Source organism: Ochotona princeps, chromosome 25, assembly GCF_030435755.1.
Source record: "Ochotona princeps isolate mOchPri1 chromosome 25, mOchPri1.hap1, whole genome shotgun sequence".
NCBI lineage: Eukaryota > Metazoa > Chordata > Mammalia > Lagomorpha > Ochotonidae > Ochotona > Ochotona princeps.
The window spans coordinates 32,760,071-32,781,318 of NC_080856.1; the positions used below are offsets into that span (position 1 = coordinate 32,760,071).

The 21,248-nt window shown below is 42.6% G+C and overlaps 1 protein-coding gene and 2 pseudogenes across 1 annotated transcript; 2 read left to right on the forward strand and 1 right to left on the reverse strand.

The window, feature by feature from the left end:
• Positions 1 to 21,248, reverse strand: part of LOC131483358 (zinc finger protein 850-like) — a 455,811-nt pseudogene that overhangs the window by 387,003 nt on the left and 47,560 nt on the right.
• On the forward strand, positions 7,095 to 7,621 carry LOC131483321 (COP9 signalosome complex subunit 7a-like; annotated as a pseudogene).
• LOC131477956 (zinc finger protein OZF-like) lies at positions 17,801 to 19,084 on the forward strand. Its single transcript, XM_058681254.1, has one exon. It carries the CDS (start codon positions 17,801 to 17,803, stop codon positions 19,082 to 19,084), a length of 1,284 nt encoding a protein of 427 aa, XP_058537237.1.

The following is a 21,248-nucleotide window of genomic DNA, read 5'->3' on the forward strand; positions in this document are numbered from 1 at the left end:
TCTTCCATCTACTGCCTCACTCCCCAAGTCACCAGAGTGGCCGGAGCTGAGCCAAAGCAGAAGCCAGGAATCCAGCTTCTTTTGAGTCTCCCATGCAGTGCAGGCTCACAAGGTATTGTTCTGTCCTTGCCTGCTTTCACAGGCCACAAGCAGGGTGCTTGATGGGAAATATAGCAGCCAGGATAAAAAGCAGCATCCATATGGGATCCCTGTATGTGCCAGGTGAGAAATTTAGTCACTGGCCTACAGTGCCGGTCCCAGTAATATTATTTTTAAATAAAAAGTAATTCTTTGCGTTGACCTAATGATTACTTGACTTTAATCACTGTCAATTATTGGAATTATTGATACTATTTCCAGGATGCCTCCTTGTCCCTTGTAAGGCACTATTCTTGCCTAGGGAAGCTGACAGCTTTTATTTTCCAGCCACTGTGTCTGCCTCCAAGTTGACGTTGCTTAGCACAGTAGGAACCACTGAAGAGGCTAGGAACAATCAAGACCAATGCATAACTCCCTGTCTCCACCTTCTCTTGCAGGTGTAGCCCTGCAGCCTGCTCCATGCTTCCCAGGCGGGAGAACACCAACACACCTTCAGTAAGTTGTTTGTTTACTTCTCAGCTGGCTTTACATTGTATTTGAGGATCATGATGATAGTTTTTAAGCTAAAATGAAAGAAAAATGAAAGAAACAAGGTAAAACTTTGATAACTAAAAAATGGAACTGTCAAAGCTGATTGAAACTTCCTCTCCAGGTTTTCTGTATGTGTAATATGGATGTATTTATTTTTTAAAAAGATTTATTTATTTTTATTGCAAAGTCAGATATACAGAGAGTAAGCGAGAAGGAGAGGAAGATCTTCCGTCCAATGATTCACTCCCCAAGTGACTGAAACAGCCCGTGCTTGCCAAAATGAAGCCAGGACCCCAAATACTCTTCTGGGTCTCCCACATGGGTGCAGGGTCCCAAGGCTTTGGGCCATCCTCGACTGCTTTCCTAGGCCACAAGGAGGGAACTGGATGGGAAGTGGAGCTGACAGGATCAGAACTGGTGCCCATATGGAATCCTGACATGTTCAAGGTGAGGACATAAGCCGCTAGATGACTGCAATTTGCCCTGTCTGAGATATATTCACAATAAGTTGACAGTGGTATTAAAATGAATAAAACAGTGTAAGGGTGTGTTAGTATGGTGGGATGAATGCATGTAGTTACAATGCACCTGTTTCTAGTCCTGGCTACTCCACCCTTTCAATCAAGCCTCCTACTGATGCATCTGAGAAGCATCTGGTGGTGGTATAAGTCCTTGCATATGTCCCACCCACAGGTGAGATACAAGAGGGAGACCTGGAGTCAGTCTGACACAGACACAGCAGGTAAATGCATTCAGAAAAAAAAAAAAAAAAACTGCACAAAACATCTGTTTTTCTGTCATTCTTCCTGTCAAGCAATTAGTGACATTGTAAAAACGGTTTAAGTACCTTTCCATCTAGGTTCAAGGTTCGTTTTCCAGCAATGGCATTTACATTATAAAAAATGCCAAATAACATCATTGTATGTCAGGTATGGGATGAGTAGAAGGTTCATTGGAAAAAGCAACCTGGCTTTTGATTACCAGATTTATTGAAGCCATCCTTGTGGCATATTTTGAGATAACATGTTACACTGCTGCGTGCAATGCCAGCATTCCATATAAGGACTAGTTAAGTCCCTGATGTTCATCTTCTGATCTACTTCCCTGCTAATGTGCTTGGGAGATAGCAGAAATGGCCCAGTTCTTTGGACACCTGCACCCCTGTGGAGGATCAGAATGGAGTTCAGCCTGCTCTGCTTTGTCCTGGACCTCGCTACCTCTTGTGGTCACATGGGGAGGAATCAAGTGGAGCGAAGATCTTTCTGCCTGGGTGGCTTTGACTGTTGCTTTGTAATTCTCACTTTTAGTGAATTATTTTTTTTTAAGGAATTAAAAAAAACACTATACTTTCTACTCTGTCAATTGGGGACTGTTTAATTTCTTCTTATTTAATTATTTTTATTTTTGATGATTGTTACATAGTTGTTTAGGGTGGTTGGTCAAGACTACAGGAAGTTAGGTGAGATCACCATTTCCACAATCTCTTCTTTTCTTTCCTGTATCTAGGGGAAGGGAGGAGATAAAGGGAAAAACCACACCCAGCCTCCCAAACATCCCATGATCCCTGATATGTAGCATGCTCTGAGGGTCATGCTCCTGAGGTTTTGAGAGTTCAACAGTTCTAAATTACTGCCGATCTCACCATTCCAAGCATAATGAAATCTGTCCAGAATCCACTGGTTGATATAGTCCATCTTAGAGTCTCCGTTTGCCCATGTATTCACCTGCAGCACTGTCTGAGGTAGTTGATCAGATTGTTCTGTTGTTTGTGCTCTTCTTTGGTACTTAATGTGCTCTGCATGCTCCAATGTATTGCCGTATCCTCCATGTGCACCTGAATATGCTGCTCACTGCTCCATCGAAGCCACTGAGGAGGCCTGGCTCTGACAAATACCCTCCATGGTCAGTCCATGGAACCTGCAGTTCTCTCCATGGTTGGAGTTCTGAATCCAGTGATTCATTTGGGGGGATCCCCAAAGAAACTTGATCTGATGTGATCCCACACCTGATTCTTGTGTGTGCATGCCAATAGAGGGTCCAGCACATTCCATCAACCAAATCAGCTTAAGCACATGTTGGTGGTTGATATTGCTGTGTCAGATCTGTCTCCACCCTCTCTTCTATACAAACCAAAGAGTGTTGCAGTCTATTAGAGAGGTGCTCAGTGTTCCCCTCATGGGCTCTCTCCCATTCCTGGATCTTGCACTCTCCAGGAGTTTCTCCAGTTTAGCTTGGAAGAATTTGCCTCACCCCCTCTGCCAGAGCCATCATCTGTTAGGTGATGCTGTGGCAAAGCCCATCCAACCCAACCCTCACACACTCTGACTTATGCACATACCAGTAGGTACAGTCTGCCCACCTTGGATTTTCCCTCTTCCATTAAATATGCAGGCCAACAAATGTTATAGCCCTGCCCGGACTGGTCTGCCAAAATACCAGCGCTCACATTCACCATTGGGAGTGACTCGGTGGGGGAGCTCCCTGCAGCCCCCTTCTGGGTTCTCCTGCTTTCCCATGGATCTCACTTGTAATGGTTATGTGCTGTAGCCCAGTCTGGCATAGCATAGCTCAGCTTGGCATTTGCCATTGAGTGCTACTGCCCTCATATTCGCCAACAGGTGGAGCTAAGTTGCCCACCTTGCCCACCTTGCCCAACCCCCAGACCTGGATCATGTGCTCACCAGCAGGAGCTATGACCCAGCAGGAGAGTTTCCCAAGTTCTCTCACTCTGTCTACTCCCAAACCCGGATCTCACTCATGTCAGTGGGTGCTCAGTCCTTGCCCGGCATAGCCTGCCCCTCCATCTTGGCCTTGTGTGAGCTTATGAATGTTGCGGCCTGGCATGCTGCACACCCTCTTTTAGGATGCATATGCTGGTGCTGCAGCCTGGATCTGCCCGGATTATTCTCGGTGTCTGTGGCTGTGAATGTTGACATGTTCTATGATCACACCTAGCTCAATCCATCACCCGCCCAGCTCTTGATCTAACCAGTGGGACTTGCATTTCCACAGGTTTAGGTCCACATATCCCCCACAGAATCTACTCCTGAAGCTGGTTCTCCTACATGCTAATGTCATTGCCCTGCCTAATATGACCCATCCCTGTTCCAACATTCAATCAGGCAGTGGGATCTAGCCTTGTCAGACAGATCCCCAGCCCTAACTTTGGCATGGATTAGCAAGTGATGGTCAGCAATATTCCTTACTAAGAATTCCTACTCAGGACTCCCATATGGGCTGGTGTATCAGTCTGACCCATACAGTGCTTCTGGTCTTTTCCCTCCAAATCACCATGTCTCAGTCCCCAATTTCCCTGCAAGTGCATTGGCCCTGTCACTGGGTGTCCCTCAGGACTGAGTCCTTACCTACACGTACAGTGGCCTTATCCATGAATGTCTTAGGTAATAATTCCACACCCCAAGACTCTAAAGCTCACCTCTGGGTGAAGCCAGCAGGTGAAGCCCCGTTTCCAGTTGGTGCTCTGGCTGCCCACATTCCCAGGATTCACTCAGCACTTGACATCAGTGTCTGTTGCTAGTGCTCCAAGTATTGAGTCCAAGCTGACTTAGGTACGGCCAGCAGTCCCCATGCTGTTGGCAGCTCTATTAACACAGCCTGAGGTCCTTCCTACATATCTTCAAAAAAAAAAGAATGTGCAACTGTGCTGACACACTGGTACTGTTAACACATATTTGGCATTAACCAGGCCCAGGATGCCCACCAGCGCTTAGCTGCTTTTCTCCCACCTGTGTAACACTTACCTAGGTACAATGCAAACTAGGCAGCTGCCTAGAGCTGGGGTGTTGAATATCTTCTAAATAGATCATTTTAGTGTGAAGGGATGATTCTGATTTTAAAAAAATTAGTGAATTTTGATGAACATGTACTTGAATATTATCAATGGGTGCAGTGTTGTATTTAAGTATATGTACAGCATCAGCTGAGTAAACCAGGTACCCAGGCTTTCCATGTTTGTTTGTTTGTTTGTTTGTTTGTTTGTTTACAGCACACAGGGTCCTCCGTTCCAGTTGCCTTATCATTGTGAACTGCAGTCACCACGCACTGGGATGGAACACTGGATCTTGTTCCTTCTGTCTCTCTTTGCTACATTTCTACCTCCTTCCTAGCCCTGGTCTTCACTCTTACCAACCCGTAGCAATCACAATTCTAAGTTCGCAGCTATTTTTTAACAGTTATATATGCTAACATGTTAGTTTTTTCTACATTTGCCTTAGTTTATTTTACTACATCCATGTTCATCTATTTTGTAACAAATAAGAATTTGTTGTTTTTAATGACTGAATGGAATCTCTTGGCATTCATTAGGTTTCACTATTAATAACATCGGGGGAAACAAATGAAATCTAGAATCAAAACTAATTTAGTATCTTTTTTAGTGTACTAATTTAGTATGTTTTTATTTCTGTGCCTTTTACTTCTTTACCTTGTCTACTTTATTTGTGTGAATATTAAATTGCATAACATTAAAAAGTAGTCATTCTAATTTGGTTACGTATCTTAGAGGAAATGCTTTTGGTTTTTTGGCGTTCAGTTGTGTAATGGCTATAGGTTTGTTATCTGTAGATATTATTTTATTGAGGCCTATTTCTGTGTACCACAACTGAGGTATATTTGGATATATTTATGTACTTGTAGATTTCCTCAATTTACATATATGTTATTACAAAATAAATGTAGAAATTCATTGAGTGTTTTCTATAAGGTGCTTTCAACGATGCTTGTCTTTCATCTTGTTTATGTGAAATCTTTGGTTTGTTGGTCCATTTTCTACATTCTCTAGTTAGGTGCACTTTGGTTAGTACATGTGAGCTTATTGTTGTGATGTTTCTTTTATTTTACATGTGTTTATATGAATGCTTTTATTAAAGATTTTATTTATTTCAAAATCAGATAAATAGAGAGGAGGAGAGACTTAGAGGATAATCTTAGGTCTCATGGTTTTCTCCCCAAATGAGGAAGCGCTGACTGCTAGGGACCACATGGGATCCCAGCGCATGCAAATGAGTACGTAAGCCGCAAGGCCACTGCCCTGGGCCCTATGATAAGAATTTTACATCTGTTTTATCAGGTGTATTGGTCTATGACATTTTAATGATTTTAAGCTAGATTTCTGGATTATGAGCAATTATTTCAGAAGAAGCATTAAGTAAATATATACAGAACTAATTGTACAGCCATGGAGATTGCATTTTTAATGAGCAATTCCATCTTGTTTTTTAATCCTATTTTAAACCGTCAGTCATAGTTGAAGATTTTCCTACTGCTGATTCAGTCTAGTTTAGGAATCCAAGTATTGTTAAGCTCAGCATAATTTTGAAATTTTTTTTTCATTTAGTTTTTTACCGTAATTCTAGAAAATTTGGTGTTAATTTGGTAGAATCTAGCAGTGAAGACACCTAGCGTTGACCTTTGGTTTGAAGCGATTTATTCCTGATTCACTGTTAACTGCCTGTTAGTAGTGTCTAGTTTTTTTATGTCCTTCTCATTCAGTTTGTAGCCTGATGTTAAGTATCCAGAAATTAAGCATTTTTTTTTTTACTATTTGTTTATAACTACTGTTGACAGTCCCTAGTGATCCATTGCATGTCCTTTTTTTTTTTTATTCTGGTAAAGTCTTATTTTATCAAACCTGCTGCATTGGCCTAGCAGCTAAAATACTCACCTTGAACATGCTGGGATCCCGTATGGGCATCCATTCTAATCTTGTTGGCCCCGCGTTCCATCCAGCTCCCTGCTTGTGGCCTGAGAAAGCAGTTGAGGATAGCCCAAAGCTTGGACAACCTGCACCCATGTGGGAGATCTGGAGGAAATTCCTCTTTACTGGACCTGGATCAATGCAGCTCTGGCCATTGCTGTCACTTTGGGAATGCATCATTGGATGGAACATCTTCCTCACTGTCTCTTCTCCTCTCTGTATATCTGACTTTGCAATAAAAAAAATTGGTACAAGGAACTGTACTCCAACAAATCAGAAAACCACCAGGAAATGGAAATGTACCTAGATGTCCACCACTTACCAAGGCTTACCTCAGAGGCAACAGAAGACCTCAACAAACCCATAACCAAAGCAGAGATAGAGTCAGTGATTAAAGATCTCCCAACAAAGAAAAGCCCAGGCCCAGATGTCTTCACCACAGATTTCTACAAAACATTCCAGAGTTAACTCCAATCCTCTACAAGCTCCTCAAAATAATAGAAAAGGAAGCAACCCTTCCAAACTCATTCTATGAAGCCAACATCACTTTAATCCCAAAACCGGAGAGAGAATTAACAGAGAAGGAAACTACAGACAGATCTCCCCAATGAACATTGATGCTAAGCTTCTCTACAAAATCCTAGCCGAGCTGGGCTCCAGCCCCTCTTTGCAGCGCCCAGGGTGCCTCTAATGTCACATCCTCTTTGCTTGCAGCTCTAGATATCTTGAGCCCAGGTTCCCATGCCCCCTGCCCACCCCTGCAGCTCAGCCATGTGTGCCAAGGTGAAGGTGACGGGGCAGAACCAGAAACAGTTTTTGCTGCTCGCCAAGTCAGCTAAGGGTGCTGCGTTGGCCACACTCATCCACCAGGTGTTGGAGGCGCCTGGTGTCTACGTGTTTGGGGAACTGGATATGCCTAATGTCAGAGAGCTCGCAGACACCGACTTCGCCTCCACCTTCCGGCTGCTCACGGTGTTCACCTATGGGTCCAATGCTGACTATTTAGCTGAAGCCCGCAAGCTGCCCCCACTCACGGAGGCACATAAGAATAAGCTTTGACACCTCTCAGTGGTCAGCCTGGCTGCTAAAGTCAAGTGCATCCCATACACAGTGCTGCTCGAAGCCCTGGCCCTGCACAACGTGCGGCAACTGGAAGACCTGGTGATTGAGGCCGTGTATGTCAACGTGCTTCGCGGCTCCCTGGACCAGCGCAACCAGCGCCTGGAGGTAGATTACAGCATCGGGCGGGACATCCAACGCCAGGACCTCAGTTAACATGTTGGCTGCTCAATACTATGTCAATAATTCCATACTGATGTTAAGTGTTGCTGATAATATGTTAGTGCTTTTATTTGATCGGGATGCTACTGTGCTGGCTCTGCCCTCAGACCAGAGAGGGTCTCCCCAATAAGTAATTGGACTTGACTGGACTATAAGATGCTGGACTCTATGCTTGGCATATTCTTGCTAAGAGGGAATCTCAACTCAACTTGAACTATGGTTATGCAACAGGGTGGTAGAACCCACCATGGGGGGAGGGTGTGGGGAAGTAGGGTAGAATCCCAGTTTCTATGAAATTACAACACAATGTAATTAATGAATAAATTTAATAAAAAAATTATATACATCAGTTACATTAGCTCTGTTTTAATGTTAAAAATAGTAAATAGGGCCTGGCACCGTGGCCTAGTGGCAAAAGTCCTCGCCTTTAATGTGCCGGGATCCCATATGGGCGCCGGTTCTAATCCAGGCATCTCCACTTCCCATCCAGCTCCCTGCTTGTGGCCAGGGAAAGCAGTTGAGGACAGCCCAATGCATTGTGAGCCTGCACCCATGTGGGAGACCCAGAGGAGGTTCCAGGTTCCTGGCTTCGGATTGGCGCAGCACTGGCCGTTGTAGCTCACTTGGGGAGTGAATCATCGGACGGAAGATCTTTCTCTCTGTCTCTCCTCCTCTCTATATATCTGACTTTATTTTTTTTTAAAGATTTATTTATTTTATTACAGCCAGATATACAGAGAGGAGGAGAGACAGATAGGAAGATATTCCGTCCAATGATTCACTCCCCAAGTGAGCCGCAACAGGCCGATGCACGCCGATCCGGAACCTGGAACCTCTTCCGGGTCTCCCACGCAGGTGCAGGATCCCAATGCATTGGGCTGTCCTCAACTGCTTTCCCTGGCCACAAGCAGGGAGCTGGATGGGAAGTGGAGCTGCCAGGATTAGAACTGGCGCCCATATGGGGTCCCGGCACATTAAAGGCGAGGACTTTTGCCACTAGGCCACGCCACCGGGCCCTACATCTGACTTTGTAATAAAATGAATAAATCTTAAAAAAAAAAGTAGTAAGTAAATAACTGAAATAAAAGAAAAACCCAGATAATTGCTTAATGCTAAAGACCTTCCAAAACATAAAAAAAAAAAAAGGATTAGGTTTGTTACAGCATGGCATTTGTGTTATATGTAAATTTTCTGTTCAGCTGACAGGCTATGACTGGCTGATACCAACTAATTGTCAGATGAAGATAGTTGTTTAAGAGACTATCATTTGTTTCCCTCCTAAACTGTAGCTTATTATGTAGAAATTAAAGCTTCCATTTAATTATGTTATTCCATAAAAAATAAATCAAAAACAAAGTAGAGAGTTTTAATATGTGCATACTTAAAAGTGAAAAAATATGTATTGTTTTATATATTTATACACTGGAATTGCATGCATATGCATTCCATATTTTTTAAACTTTTGTGTATGTACATATATGACATGTATTATTGATATATATGATCATATATTATTGATATTTAATTGCAAAATGAACTGTAGGAAATATTTACTCATGCAAGTACAGATTAAAAATGTTTTCAGTATTTCATTATTTCACTTTAAAATAAGAAAATTGAAGTTTATTATTGCTTTATAATATTTTTAAGTAACTCAGTATGTTTGAGGATATCATTAGTAAGCTACTCAAGAATCTTATCATTATCTTGTGCAATATTAAGCATATATCGTAATTATCTAATCTAGCATGTTATTTAGCTCGTGTGTATCGAAAGATTGCACAATGAACTCATTTTATGCTCATTATAGAAAACAATCTGATGCAGGATAATAATGGAATTGTAGCTTTAGAATTGCAAACGTAATACGGAACAAAAGGCTTTATTTTGTTTTTACCTTATTTGCCATATACATTGTAAATTAAACTGCTTTCATAGAAGATGCAAATTGAACACACACATGGAAGAATTAAACTCAGCTTAGTAATATAGCTTCTGAGTTAATATTTTGGCTCAGTGTCAATATGGTTACTTATGTTATTTTAGTTGAAAAGTAGAGTGGCAATAAAGGAAACACAGAGTCATATCTTCTACTTGGAGAGCTATTCTAGCAATGCCTTCAACAGTTCATTAGAATGAGAATCTTTACAGAAAACAACTTTTAAGAGAATAAGGAATATTCTGTTGTAATATTGAAAATGCGAAAGTAACACAGCACAAGATATTTTCATTTAACTGTTACTCTGTGATGCTGTATCAATTGTAAATTAAACTACATTCATAGAAGTTGCAAATTAAATATACAGAGAATGTCCTGTCAGTGTTTCTATTTAATGATCCAGAGCTGAGGAGACATGTGCTGTTACAGGTGTTGGTGTCATTTGAAGATGTGGCTGTGGACTTTACCCAGGAAGAATGGCAGACAATGGACAATGCTCAGAGGACCCTGTATAGGGAGGTGATGCTTGAGACCTATCACAATCTGCTGTCCTTGGGTGAGTGAAACTCTGTCATACCCAAACAGAATACTTCTGTGCAGATGACAAATGAAAGAAAAGTTTATAAAGTGTAGTAGTTGGTAGGACTAATGGTGACTTTGGAAAATCTGCATCATTCTCCATTCACAGGGTACTCCATGACAAAGCCTAATGTGATCTTCAAGTTGGAGCAAGAATCAGCACCATGGACAGTGGAGAAACTTGTGAAGCAGAGACTTCCAGCTAGTTCAGCACATAATTGGCAGGAGAATTGATACATAGCTCAGTAAATGTTGACTGGAATTAAATGTGATTTTTACTCTGAGTTTCTTTCAGAAGGACAGCTGGTGAGATACAGGCATTCTATAGTCTCCATGTATAGGTTTATTCTAGCAATTTGCCAGCCTGTCACCATTAATTTAGAAGTATATATGGGTCTTTCATAATCCCAAACACTTGAATCACATCTGCCACCTCCCTAGATACATTTTCAGGAAGTTGTTTTTGAAGCAGAGTAGCCAGGAAAAGACAAACTAGTGATGAGATAGGGTTAAGATACCCGAAGCATTATTTTGAATTTTTATACCATATTTTCTGTCATATCCCAGTTTAAGTTATTTATGCAATCTCACATAATTGAAATTTTTATTTTAAAAAATAGGTATTATGTTAAGACATTAATAGATGAGATGTAATGCCTATTTAAAAATGCTCATAAATGTCCACATTTCGCTAATATTAAAATGTCTTGTAGCTAGAATGGCAACAAATCTCATTGGCTTCACTGGAACATTTGAAAAGAAACATTTAGATGTGATTCATAGATGTGGTTACTCTTTTCCTCATTTCAGATCCCCATGGAAAGAATGAGCTGCTTGGAGCTAATCAGAAAGGTCAAGAACTAATCTTCAGGCAAGTTTGAATCACAAAATTATATAATAACTGAAAAGAGAGCTGCATTGCCACAAAGATGCTTAGCATTAGCTCTGGCCATAGTTGCAGTGCAATATGAAAGGGAATTGTATAAAAATGAGACTTGAGAAATAGGATTTCATTCTTTCTTTTTACTTTTTTTTTTCGTTTGCAGACAGTAGTTTTATTTGCAAAGCGACCAGGTGAATGTAGAAAGCAGAGAGAATCAAATAGCATTTCTTGGGAGAGAGCCAGGAGATGGTGTGCCTCTTGAATGGAGACAGCAAAAGTTTTCAGAAGGGTCTTAAATTTCTAAGTGTCCCCTGAGCATTCCTTGTGTGGACAGGAACCTGTGAATAAGACACTTCCCATTGCATTGGTTGTCTCTCAACCAGCAAGGGAATAGCTGCTACTACACAGCTTCAAATCTGCACCGGCCATTCTATGGCTGTTCAGCTCTCAGAGGTAGGCAGCCACATGAGTGACAAAGTTGAAGAAACTGGCTTTTTCTCAACTCATGTATGAAATGTAGAGGGGTTCATCCACAGGCCCACATAAGTCATTTGTAAAGATCAAACCCGAGGGCATGGCAAGGTAGCCTAGTGACTAGCCCTCACCTTGCATGTACTGGGATCATATATGGACACTTGTTTGTGCCCCTGGCAGCCCCACTTAACAGCCAGCTCTCTGGCCGTTGCCAGAGTCCAGCTCAAGTGAAGTTCAGAACTTGAGAAGGGTGCTTGGAGTAGGCATGGAAAATAAATGGACCACTACAGTTTCAGGATCATAATGGACAATTTAAAAAACTGTCCTCTTTTTTAATACAGAAGCCTCCACAAACTCTGGCACCCACTTTTCACACCTGGTCAAGGGGGCATTGCTAAGGATAATTCCGCCAATTGTTTCCCCTTGAGGCAGGATATCAACCGCCCTAATCCTGTGGTCAAGAAGTTCTCAATAGATGGTACATGTCAATCAGTAACTAATTTCTATTACAATCCTGATTCTACAACTTACTCTTGAATCAGTTAATCGAGGAAGTGTATCACGGAATGAGGGACCGAAAGATTAGTGAAAGAGGGAAAGAATACATTTCCACTACATCTAGGGACTTAACATCCTTGATTAGATTATGGTCAATGTGGGAGGACATTACTAAGCATATGTTCCTGCTACATGTAGGGACTTGACACCCTTGATTATCATGATGAGTGGGGCAGCTGAGAGAACAGGAATAGTAAAAGGCCCATTTGCTAAGATGTTATCACCAACATCATCCTCCACGCTCACATTGATTGTAAAAAGCAACTCCACAGTGGCTGACAATGCCTAAATAGATTACAAAAATCTCTGGGGTTGTCGATTATGTATACAAAGGGAGGTGGAACTGCTATTCAGTTGGTTGTAGACACAGGAAATTCCTTGCAGCCTTGCCTTCAATGGAAAAGTTCTCTTCACAACTTGGTGTCTTTCATGCAAACTGCATAGACCTCAGCAGCCTTTGGCCTGGGAAAACTGTTGAGGACACCCCACAGGCTTGTGACTATACAGCTGCGTACGAGACCTGGAAAAAGCTCCCGGTTCTTGGCTTTAAAGCTGCTCCGCTCTGAAAGTTACAAATTTTGGGGAAGTGTATCAGCACATGGAACATCTTCCTGTGTGTCTCACATCCTCTCTATATATCTAAATTTCCAGTAAATATAAATACATTTTTTTCCCTTTTCCCATTTTTTTAATTGTATGTTTGACAATCATTACATAGTTAATTAGGGTTAAAAAGTTCCAGGGTTACTGGAAAATGGGAAAGACTATTATTTCCATATTGTTTTCTTCATATATCTGAGGTAAAAGATTTTATGAGGGAAACCCACCCAATCTCCCACCCATCCCATGTTTCTGATGTGGGGCATGCTCCAAGGCTCTTGCTCACGTGGTTTTAGTAGTTCAACAGGTATGAATTGTTGCCAGTCTCGCCACTCCAAGCACGATGAGGTCGTTGAAGAAACCACTGATTGACACAGTCCTTCATAGAGGCTCCATTTGCCCAGTTTTTCACTGGCAACGTATAGCTGAGGTAGTTGATTGACTTGTTCTGTCCTCTTGTCTTTTCATGGTTAGGGTTCTGAGTCTGCATTTCGACTGAGGAATCCACAAAGAAACTTTGTCCGAGGTGTTCCCAGACCAGATTCTTGTGTATACTAGCAAGCACAGGGCCCGGCACAGTCCATAACCCCGATCAGCTGGTGGTTGCAATTGCTGGGTTGGTTCTGTTTCCAACCCTGTCTTCTGCTGGAACCAATGGGTGCTGCAGTCTAGCCTGAATCCTTCCCACTTCATACTCAGCCCTCAAACAAACCAGCGTGGGCTGCAGCCTAGTCAGAGCAACCCACAGTAACCCCAACCAAGCCTGCCCCCTACCCTGATTTGCCAGTATGTGTAGCAGACTAGTCTGTACCACATCCCATTCAGCTCTCATACATGTCAGTGGGTATTAAAGCTTAGTTCCATCTAACCAGCTCAACTATCCAGCCCTCATGTATGTTGTTGGGTGCCTTTCTGTCTAGCCACCCCTGCTCCTATTCTTGTTTCTGTGCCTTCCTGTGTTAGTGGTAACCCAAGAGGGAGGATCCCACTATTTCCCTTCCAGCCCACTCCCTCTATCGGATTATGCACTCTCCAGGTGTTTCTGTGGTTCAACTTGACAGAATTAGCACCCAGTGCCAGCTTCTTCCAGCTGATTTTGCGGCTAAGCCCAAATAACCCTCAAGCATTGTGATGTAGTGTACACCAGCAGGAATAATCCGCCCAGCCTAGCCTTTTCTGATCTAGTCTACATGAGGCCCACAGGTATTGTAGCCCTGCCTTGTCTGATCTGTCCTTATCCCAGCTCATGTTCTCCAGTAAGAGTAGCTGTCCAGCTAGGGAAACCCCCACTCACATATTCTCCCTGCCGGCTCCCCCCCCTCCCTTCCTGGTTCTCATGTGTGCTGGTTGGGTGCTGTGTTCACATCTGGCATACGTCACCTCACCTTGGCATTCCGTAATGTGTACTGGTTTTTGTTGCAACCAATTCTGGCTCGACCCACACTCTGTTCTGGTGCTTGGATTTTCCAGTGGATGACGTTAACTGATTCAGCCTGTTCTGCCCCCCAACCCATGCCAGGACAATTCCATATAATTATACAGTTATGATTGGTCACTTTTAGCTGTTAACTTTCAAAATGAGCAAGCTGACAGGCTTGTAATGGTAGGTTGGAAGCAAGCAACCTTCAAAAGGTACAAATGGATGGGCTAAAGGGCAATGACTCTTATCAAATACCAGGGACCTCCTTCCTGAGGAGTGGTCTACATACATGACCTGCCAGGTGTCCTGCTGGTGCCTGTCACATAGACTGTCAGGCCAGGAATTCACACAGCTCCCACACAAGCAATTACGGCAGAATCACAAAAGCAGAAAAGCATCTAGATTCTTCAGGAGCATGTGACCAAGAGAAAGAGCCTCTCCCTATCATGGGCCTTTATGGGGGCTTGCGAGGGGAGTGGTTACAAAAAAAAAATGCAATCCCACCCCCTCTCAGTTCCAGGTGATGATAGGTGAGTGTCACAGGTGGGTAGAAGGGAAATCCTAGATGGTGTGGGTGTGTGGCTTCCAAGCTCGTGACCCTGAACTGGCTGCCTAGCCCATAACATTGAGAGAAGGAAGCCACAAGTCTCACCCTTTTTTCTGGGTGAGATGGCAGACATTATTGCCCATTGTGAATAAGTTTGTTTCTCTTTGCCCTTGGGGTGACTCATGTGAACACCTCCCCAAGATGGTGCATAAAATCTCAAACCAAACTGAATATTTTTTTGTGCCTGGACTCTCATCTCTCCCCCAATGAGAATAAGCCAACGTGAAGCATGAGAAAGGAGGCCAGAAATTTGGTCCCATGTCAGGTAGTTGGGAGTCAGGATCCGCTTAGAGAGTATTAAGTCATGAAGAAAATTGGCCTTTTCTGGGGACTGTCAATACAACAGTTTTCAAAATATAAAGACCCAGAGACTTGCTTCTAAAATGAAAATTGACCTAATAGCAAAAGTGAAAAAGGCAGTTGGTGATTAGAGACTTTAAAGTCCTAAACTTTTATATTTCCTATGTCTACCCACTACTTCCTAGAAGTACAATCAATCTGGAGGTTTAGCTGGAGGTAGGCAGTGACTGGGGATTAATTACATGTGTGGGTGCGTGTGCTCAGGTTTGTGCAGAGGCACGGAATGTCACGGATCATTTCCACAAGTTTAATATAAAACTTGTGGAGTCTTCTCTTTGCTAAGTCCAGCCACACAGCTCTTGTATAAGAGCCAGAAATCTTTTTGAAGTCTCATATTTTGCACTGAACCAAATCTTACCAGGAAAGCTCAGTGATTCTTTTCTTTAACTTAGTATAGAAACGTAGGATTGTGGAATAGGATGGAAGGATGGGATTCACAGGAATTGGGAGAAAACAGAGGAGTGGTCATTTTTCCCACGTATACATCCTGCTTCAATTACCAAGGGTTGGTACAACATTCAAGTTACTAACTGGGTGTCTCCAATTTCAAGAAGCACACCACCACCTAGTTTTCTCTCTAGAAGCACTTTCCCCTTGCCTCCTCTTCCCCTGCTCACATGATCACTTTGCAAGTTAAACTTCTCTGTCTCTAAAAAGATACATTAGAAAAAAATGACTTTGAGATCCAGTTTCTGTATCCACCTCCTAAATGTAAGCAACTGGTATTTAGTAGAAATCTGCATACTTTCTCTATCCTCACATACACTTGCTGTTCCTGGGAGGACCTGAGCCAGATTGGAGTCCATGCTTGGGACCCTAGGTTCAGCCACTATGACCATTGGATGAGCTGGGCCTTGGCCTGCCTGGACTCAAGAAGCTTCACCCTTGCTGGTGAGTACAGTGGGAGCAGATACCTTGGGAACAAGGCAGGCCTAGGCTCCACCCACCTCCAACATCGAGAGATGGGTGGGACTGGGGGAGTATGACATATTCATTTTTTTTCATGAGTTGAGTTTCTGTGTAGTGTGTGTGTGTGTGTGCAATTTAATTGTACTCAATGTGTGTGTGTGTGCACGTGTATTAGATCATTAAGGAGAAATTGGTGTGATCATTTCCAAATTTTCTATTTTTCCTTCCTGTTTTAGGTCAGGGTTAAATGATATTTGGAGAAGCTATACCAGGCCTCCCAACTATCCTAGTACTTAAGGATGGGTACTGGACCCCTGTACCAAACCAGGTTGTCAATGTGGCACACATTGCAAGAATTCTTTCTAGGTGGTTCCAATAGTTCTGAAATGATGTCCATCTCACTGATTCAAGCAAGAGGCAACCGTTTCAATGTTCATTGGCTGTCATGGTTTACCTTAGAGTCTTCTTTCCCCCAGATATTTGCTGTCATTTTATGTCTGGGGTAGTTATTCAATCTCTTCTCTCCTCCTTTCTCTTGGATGGTCCATATGTACTTTCCAGGCCTCACTGGGCTTCCATCTCCAGGTGGATCTGGGCCAGTTGTCAAATACTCCTTTCCAGCTGAGCAGGACCTGTTCTTGCAAGTGCACCAAGACCTCGAGTCACTCAATCCTGCCCCAGTGGAGCCGCACCCTCAGCACTCACTGAGCTAGCACCACCAAGCAGGCATGTAAAGTATCCAAGCCAGGTGACCTGGGACCTGCCACACCCTCTACTCTCAGGATTCGCAGACCCAGGACCCATTGCACTGGACAGCCAAGGACCCAGGCCAAGCCATAAACCACCACACATACAGCCACTGGTGCTCATAAACTAGGCTCATCACACAACTGTGCCCAAGGGCACAGACAAGGCTACCAGGGCCCCACTGGATCTCTTGCACCCAGGGATCATGTGTCTAGCACCAACATCCCCCTGACTGCCATGGCTTGCCTCCACTCATTTTCCACCAGCATGTGTTGCAGCCTGGCTCAGTCTAATCTCCCGCAATTCCACTCCATGTTGCTGTGTGCTGAAGCCTTCCAAGTACAATCCATCTGAATGTTTAGCTGGAGCTAGGCAGTGGCTGGGGAGTATGTGAGTGTGTGGTTGTGTTCCTCTTTGTGCAGAGGCATGAAGTGCCAAGGGTCATTTCCAGAGGTTTAGTACAAACCTCTTGAAATCTTGTCTTTGCTCCCTTCAGCCTCAAAGCTCTTGTATAAGAGCTTAAATCCTTTTTCAATTCCCATCTTGTCCACTGAACCAAATGTTACCAGGAAAGCTCGGTGATTCTTTCCTTTAACATAGTATAGAAAAAAAATGATGAAAACCAGTTATAGACCAAATTTTTACTGTTAATTGACCACTTGAACTTGGAAGAGGTGAGGGGGACAACAACTCCCTGGAGGGGCTCAAATATCTGTTGCATTTTTCAATGGAGAGAAAATGATATCATATTCTTTTAAATTTGCTTTTCACACAGGAAGCCTGATGAAATACCATTTGAAAAGAAGCATGCCTCTAATGTCTCTGAGAACAACCTCGAGAGTGAGGAAATTCTCAGTCAGTTTGACAAGATTCAGATTTGTCAGCAGTCCTTTGAACACAATGAAAATGAGAAAACTTTCGGCAGGAAGAAGATAATCCTTATGTGTGAGCAAGTTTACCACAAAGAACCGTGTAATCAGCAGCCTGTCAGTGTGGGAGAAGCAATTCATGTTGGCTACTATAAATCTTGCCTTACCACCAAACAGAGAACTGACACAGGAGACAATTTGTATGTGTCCAATGAAGGTAGAGAAAACATGTACCAGAAGTCAAAACTCATTAGAGATCAGATCCTTCAAAGTGCAGAGAATCCATATGAATGCAATGAGCACAGAAAAGCCTTTCACCAACAAGTATCGCTAATTGGGCCACAGAGACTCAACACAAAAAAATCTTATGAATGTAAGGAGTGTGGAAAAGAGTTTCCTCATAAATCAAGATTAATCATACATGAGAGGGTACACACAGGGGAGAAACCTTATGAATGTAGGGAGTGTGGAAAAGCTTTTTCTCGTAAGTCAAACATGACCGCACATCACAGAATGCACACTGGGGGAAAACCTTATGAATGTAGTGAGTGTGGAAAAGCTTTTCTTCAAAAGTCAAGCATGATCATACATCAGAGAATGCACACTGGGGAAAAACCTTATGAATGTAGTGAGTGTGGAAAAGATTTTATTCGTAAGTCAAACCTCATTGTGCATCAGATAATCCACACTGGGGTGAAACCTTATGAATGTAGTGAGTGTGGAAAATCTTTTTCTCAGAAGTCAAGCATTAGATCACATCAGAGGGTCCACACTGGGGTAAAGCCTTATGAATGTAGTGAGTGTGGGAAAGGCTTTCCTTGTAAGTCACACCTCATTAGACATCAGAGAATCCATACTGGGGAAAAACCTTATGAATGTAGTGAGTGTGGAAAAGATTTTATTCGTAAGTCAAACCTCATTGTGCATCAGAGAATCCACACTGGGGTGAAACCTTATGAATGTAGTGAGTGTGGAAAAGCTTTTTCTCAGAAGTCAAGCATGATGATACATCAGAGAATGCACACTGGGGAAAAACCTTATGAATGTAGTGAGTGTGGAAAAGATTTTATTCGTAAGTCATACCTCGTTAGACATCAGAGAGTCCACACAGAGGAAAAGCCTTATGAATGCGGTGAGTGTGGAAAATCTTTTCTTCGTAAATTAAACCTCATTGTGCATCAGAGAATCCACACTGGGGAAAAGCCTTATGAATGTAGTGAGTGTGGAAAAGCTTTTTCTGATAAGTCAAGCATTAGATCACATGAGAGAATACACACAGGTGAAAAACCTTATGAATGTAGTGAGTGTGGAAAAGCTTTTATTCATAAGTCAAACATGATCATACATCAGAGAATCCACACTGGGGAAAAACCTTATGAATGTAGTGAGTGTGGAAAAGCTTTTTCTCAGAAGTCACACCTAATCACACATCAGAGGGTCCACACAGGGGAGAAACCTTATCATTGTAGTGTGTATCTTCAAGCCTTTACTTACGAGACAGGTTTCATTTGACATCAGAGTATCCATACATGATAAGAGACGCATGAATATAATGAGTGGAAAATCCTGTTGCAGGCAGTCAAGCTTTATTAAACATCTAAATTCACGTGGGAAAGCAGAAATGTGCTAAATGTGTGTTAAAAATCATACACAAACCTTTTCAGCACAGTGGAAAGCATACATGCTTCAATAAGTAGCATATTCACAGAAATGAGCAAGCACACAGCATTGACTGAAAAATCATTTTCTGAAGTTAATCAATAGCAGAGTCACAGACCTCAGAATTACAAAAGCGTGTCAATCAAGAGACTGGCCACCATAAATCTGTTATGGTGTGTCAAAGCTGACAATGTGAATGAAAAAGCAACCATTAGCAAGAGTGCAAATACAACATTGTTAAAGTGCAACGGATGTGGAAACATACTTTGAAAGTCTCAGCAAGTGTTAAATAATAAACATGCGGTGTATCATTTTATTTCAGAAGAGAGGGTATTTGCTGCTAAAATAATTAAGATGCAATTTGTACATGATCTCCCTTTGTTGTGAGGTGGTAAATGTGAATGCTGTTTTCAGATTAAATGTCAATAATAAATGCTCAGTATGTAACACTTGTTTCAAAAACCATCTTTGTCATTTATGCATTTATCTTTTCTAGAATCACAATTTTCCTCATCCTATTACAGAATTATATTGGAACCACAGATATCAAATGATGCATGTGGCAGTTGTAATGATAAACACCCAGACTTGAAGGATGAATCTTTTCCAGAGGCAAGATTTTCTTGTTATATCTGGCCAAGTGTGGATCCTATTTGGCCACTGTCTCTCCTTGAATAATAAGTATGGGAAATCTCTCCTGCATCTCTGCTAGCTTATCTCATACAACATGTCATAGGCACATGGCACATTGTGTCTCTGAGGTAAAGCCCTGGCAGTGGTCTCAGCTAACAGAGATGCCATCTTGGCCTTTTCACTGGGCATACATACAGAGCAGTGGGCTGTATGCCAATTTCTCTGTCTCTGCAAAGCTGTGCTAGAATTTCCCTGATAAGCAACTCTAGTTAAGTGCAACCCTCTTCCTGTTTACCATTCACACATAATGATCATGCACAAAGGTATAGCTTTCAGCCCAGGTGCTAGCTTTTCTTGGTCTATCTGCAAATGAGGTAAAACACTAAGGTATCAACCCTGCTTACAGCATGTAACTGGTGACTTGATTAGAGTGTCCTGAGAGATAGGCATGCCTACTGGCCAGTTACAATGACAGTGTAGGGTGGGAGTACTATTGAGACCACCCTTCTGCCTTCCCCCTCCACTGTATATATGCTTGTATGATCTCCCCAATAAATGGGTATCCCTCACCAGTTTGTCTCTGGTGGTTCTGCAGCCAAGCTACACCATTGTCATGGCCCTCATGAATCTTCAGCCTGCTGGTCAAACAACAGCCAAGACTATAGGAGGCATATCTCAGAGACAAAAGAATTGTCAGACATCAGACTCTTGGAGTTCCTCTTTCAGGTGGAGTTTATGTGTTAGCTGCCACTACTACTGCTCAGATTCACACTGATTTCATGTATCATGGCTTCTCACAGTAAGTTTCTTGCCATTGTATGAGCTCCTAGATGCCAACCTGTGCCTGAAGTCTTTCAATTGTAAGAGTGAGCACCAGGACCAGCGTTGTTACATAGTAGGTAAGCTGTCCAAGATCCTAGCCAATCCACCATGGTTTTGCTCTTGTCTTCTGGTTTCACAACAGCTCAGCCACTGCAATTGAGCCATTGGGGATATGAACCAGTGGACAGAAGATATCTCCCTGCTTCTGTCTTTCTCACTCTAAATCTGCTTTTCAAAGAAATAAAAATATTGAAGAGTGGGTCCCATGACTAGTGTTGAGGGAAATGTAAAGCCCATTGACTTGCATCTCATGTGCGACAGCCTAGAGCACTTCTACCACTTACTAATTAGAGTCGAGGCCCTATCAAGACCAACAATGATGAGCACTGAGGGTAAGAGAGGCAATTTTTTTTTTGCAAAATGTGTCATGTAGGGCCCGGCGATGTGTCCTAGTGGCAAAAGTCCTCACCTTGAATGTGCCAGAATCCCCTATGGGTGCTGGTTCTAATCCCAGCAGCCCTGCTTCCCATCCAACTCCCTGCTTGTGGCCTGAAAAAGCAGT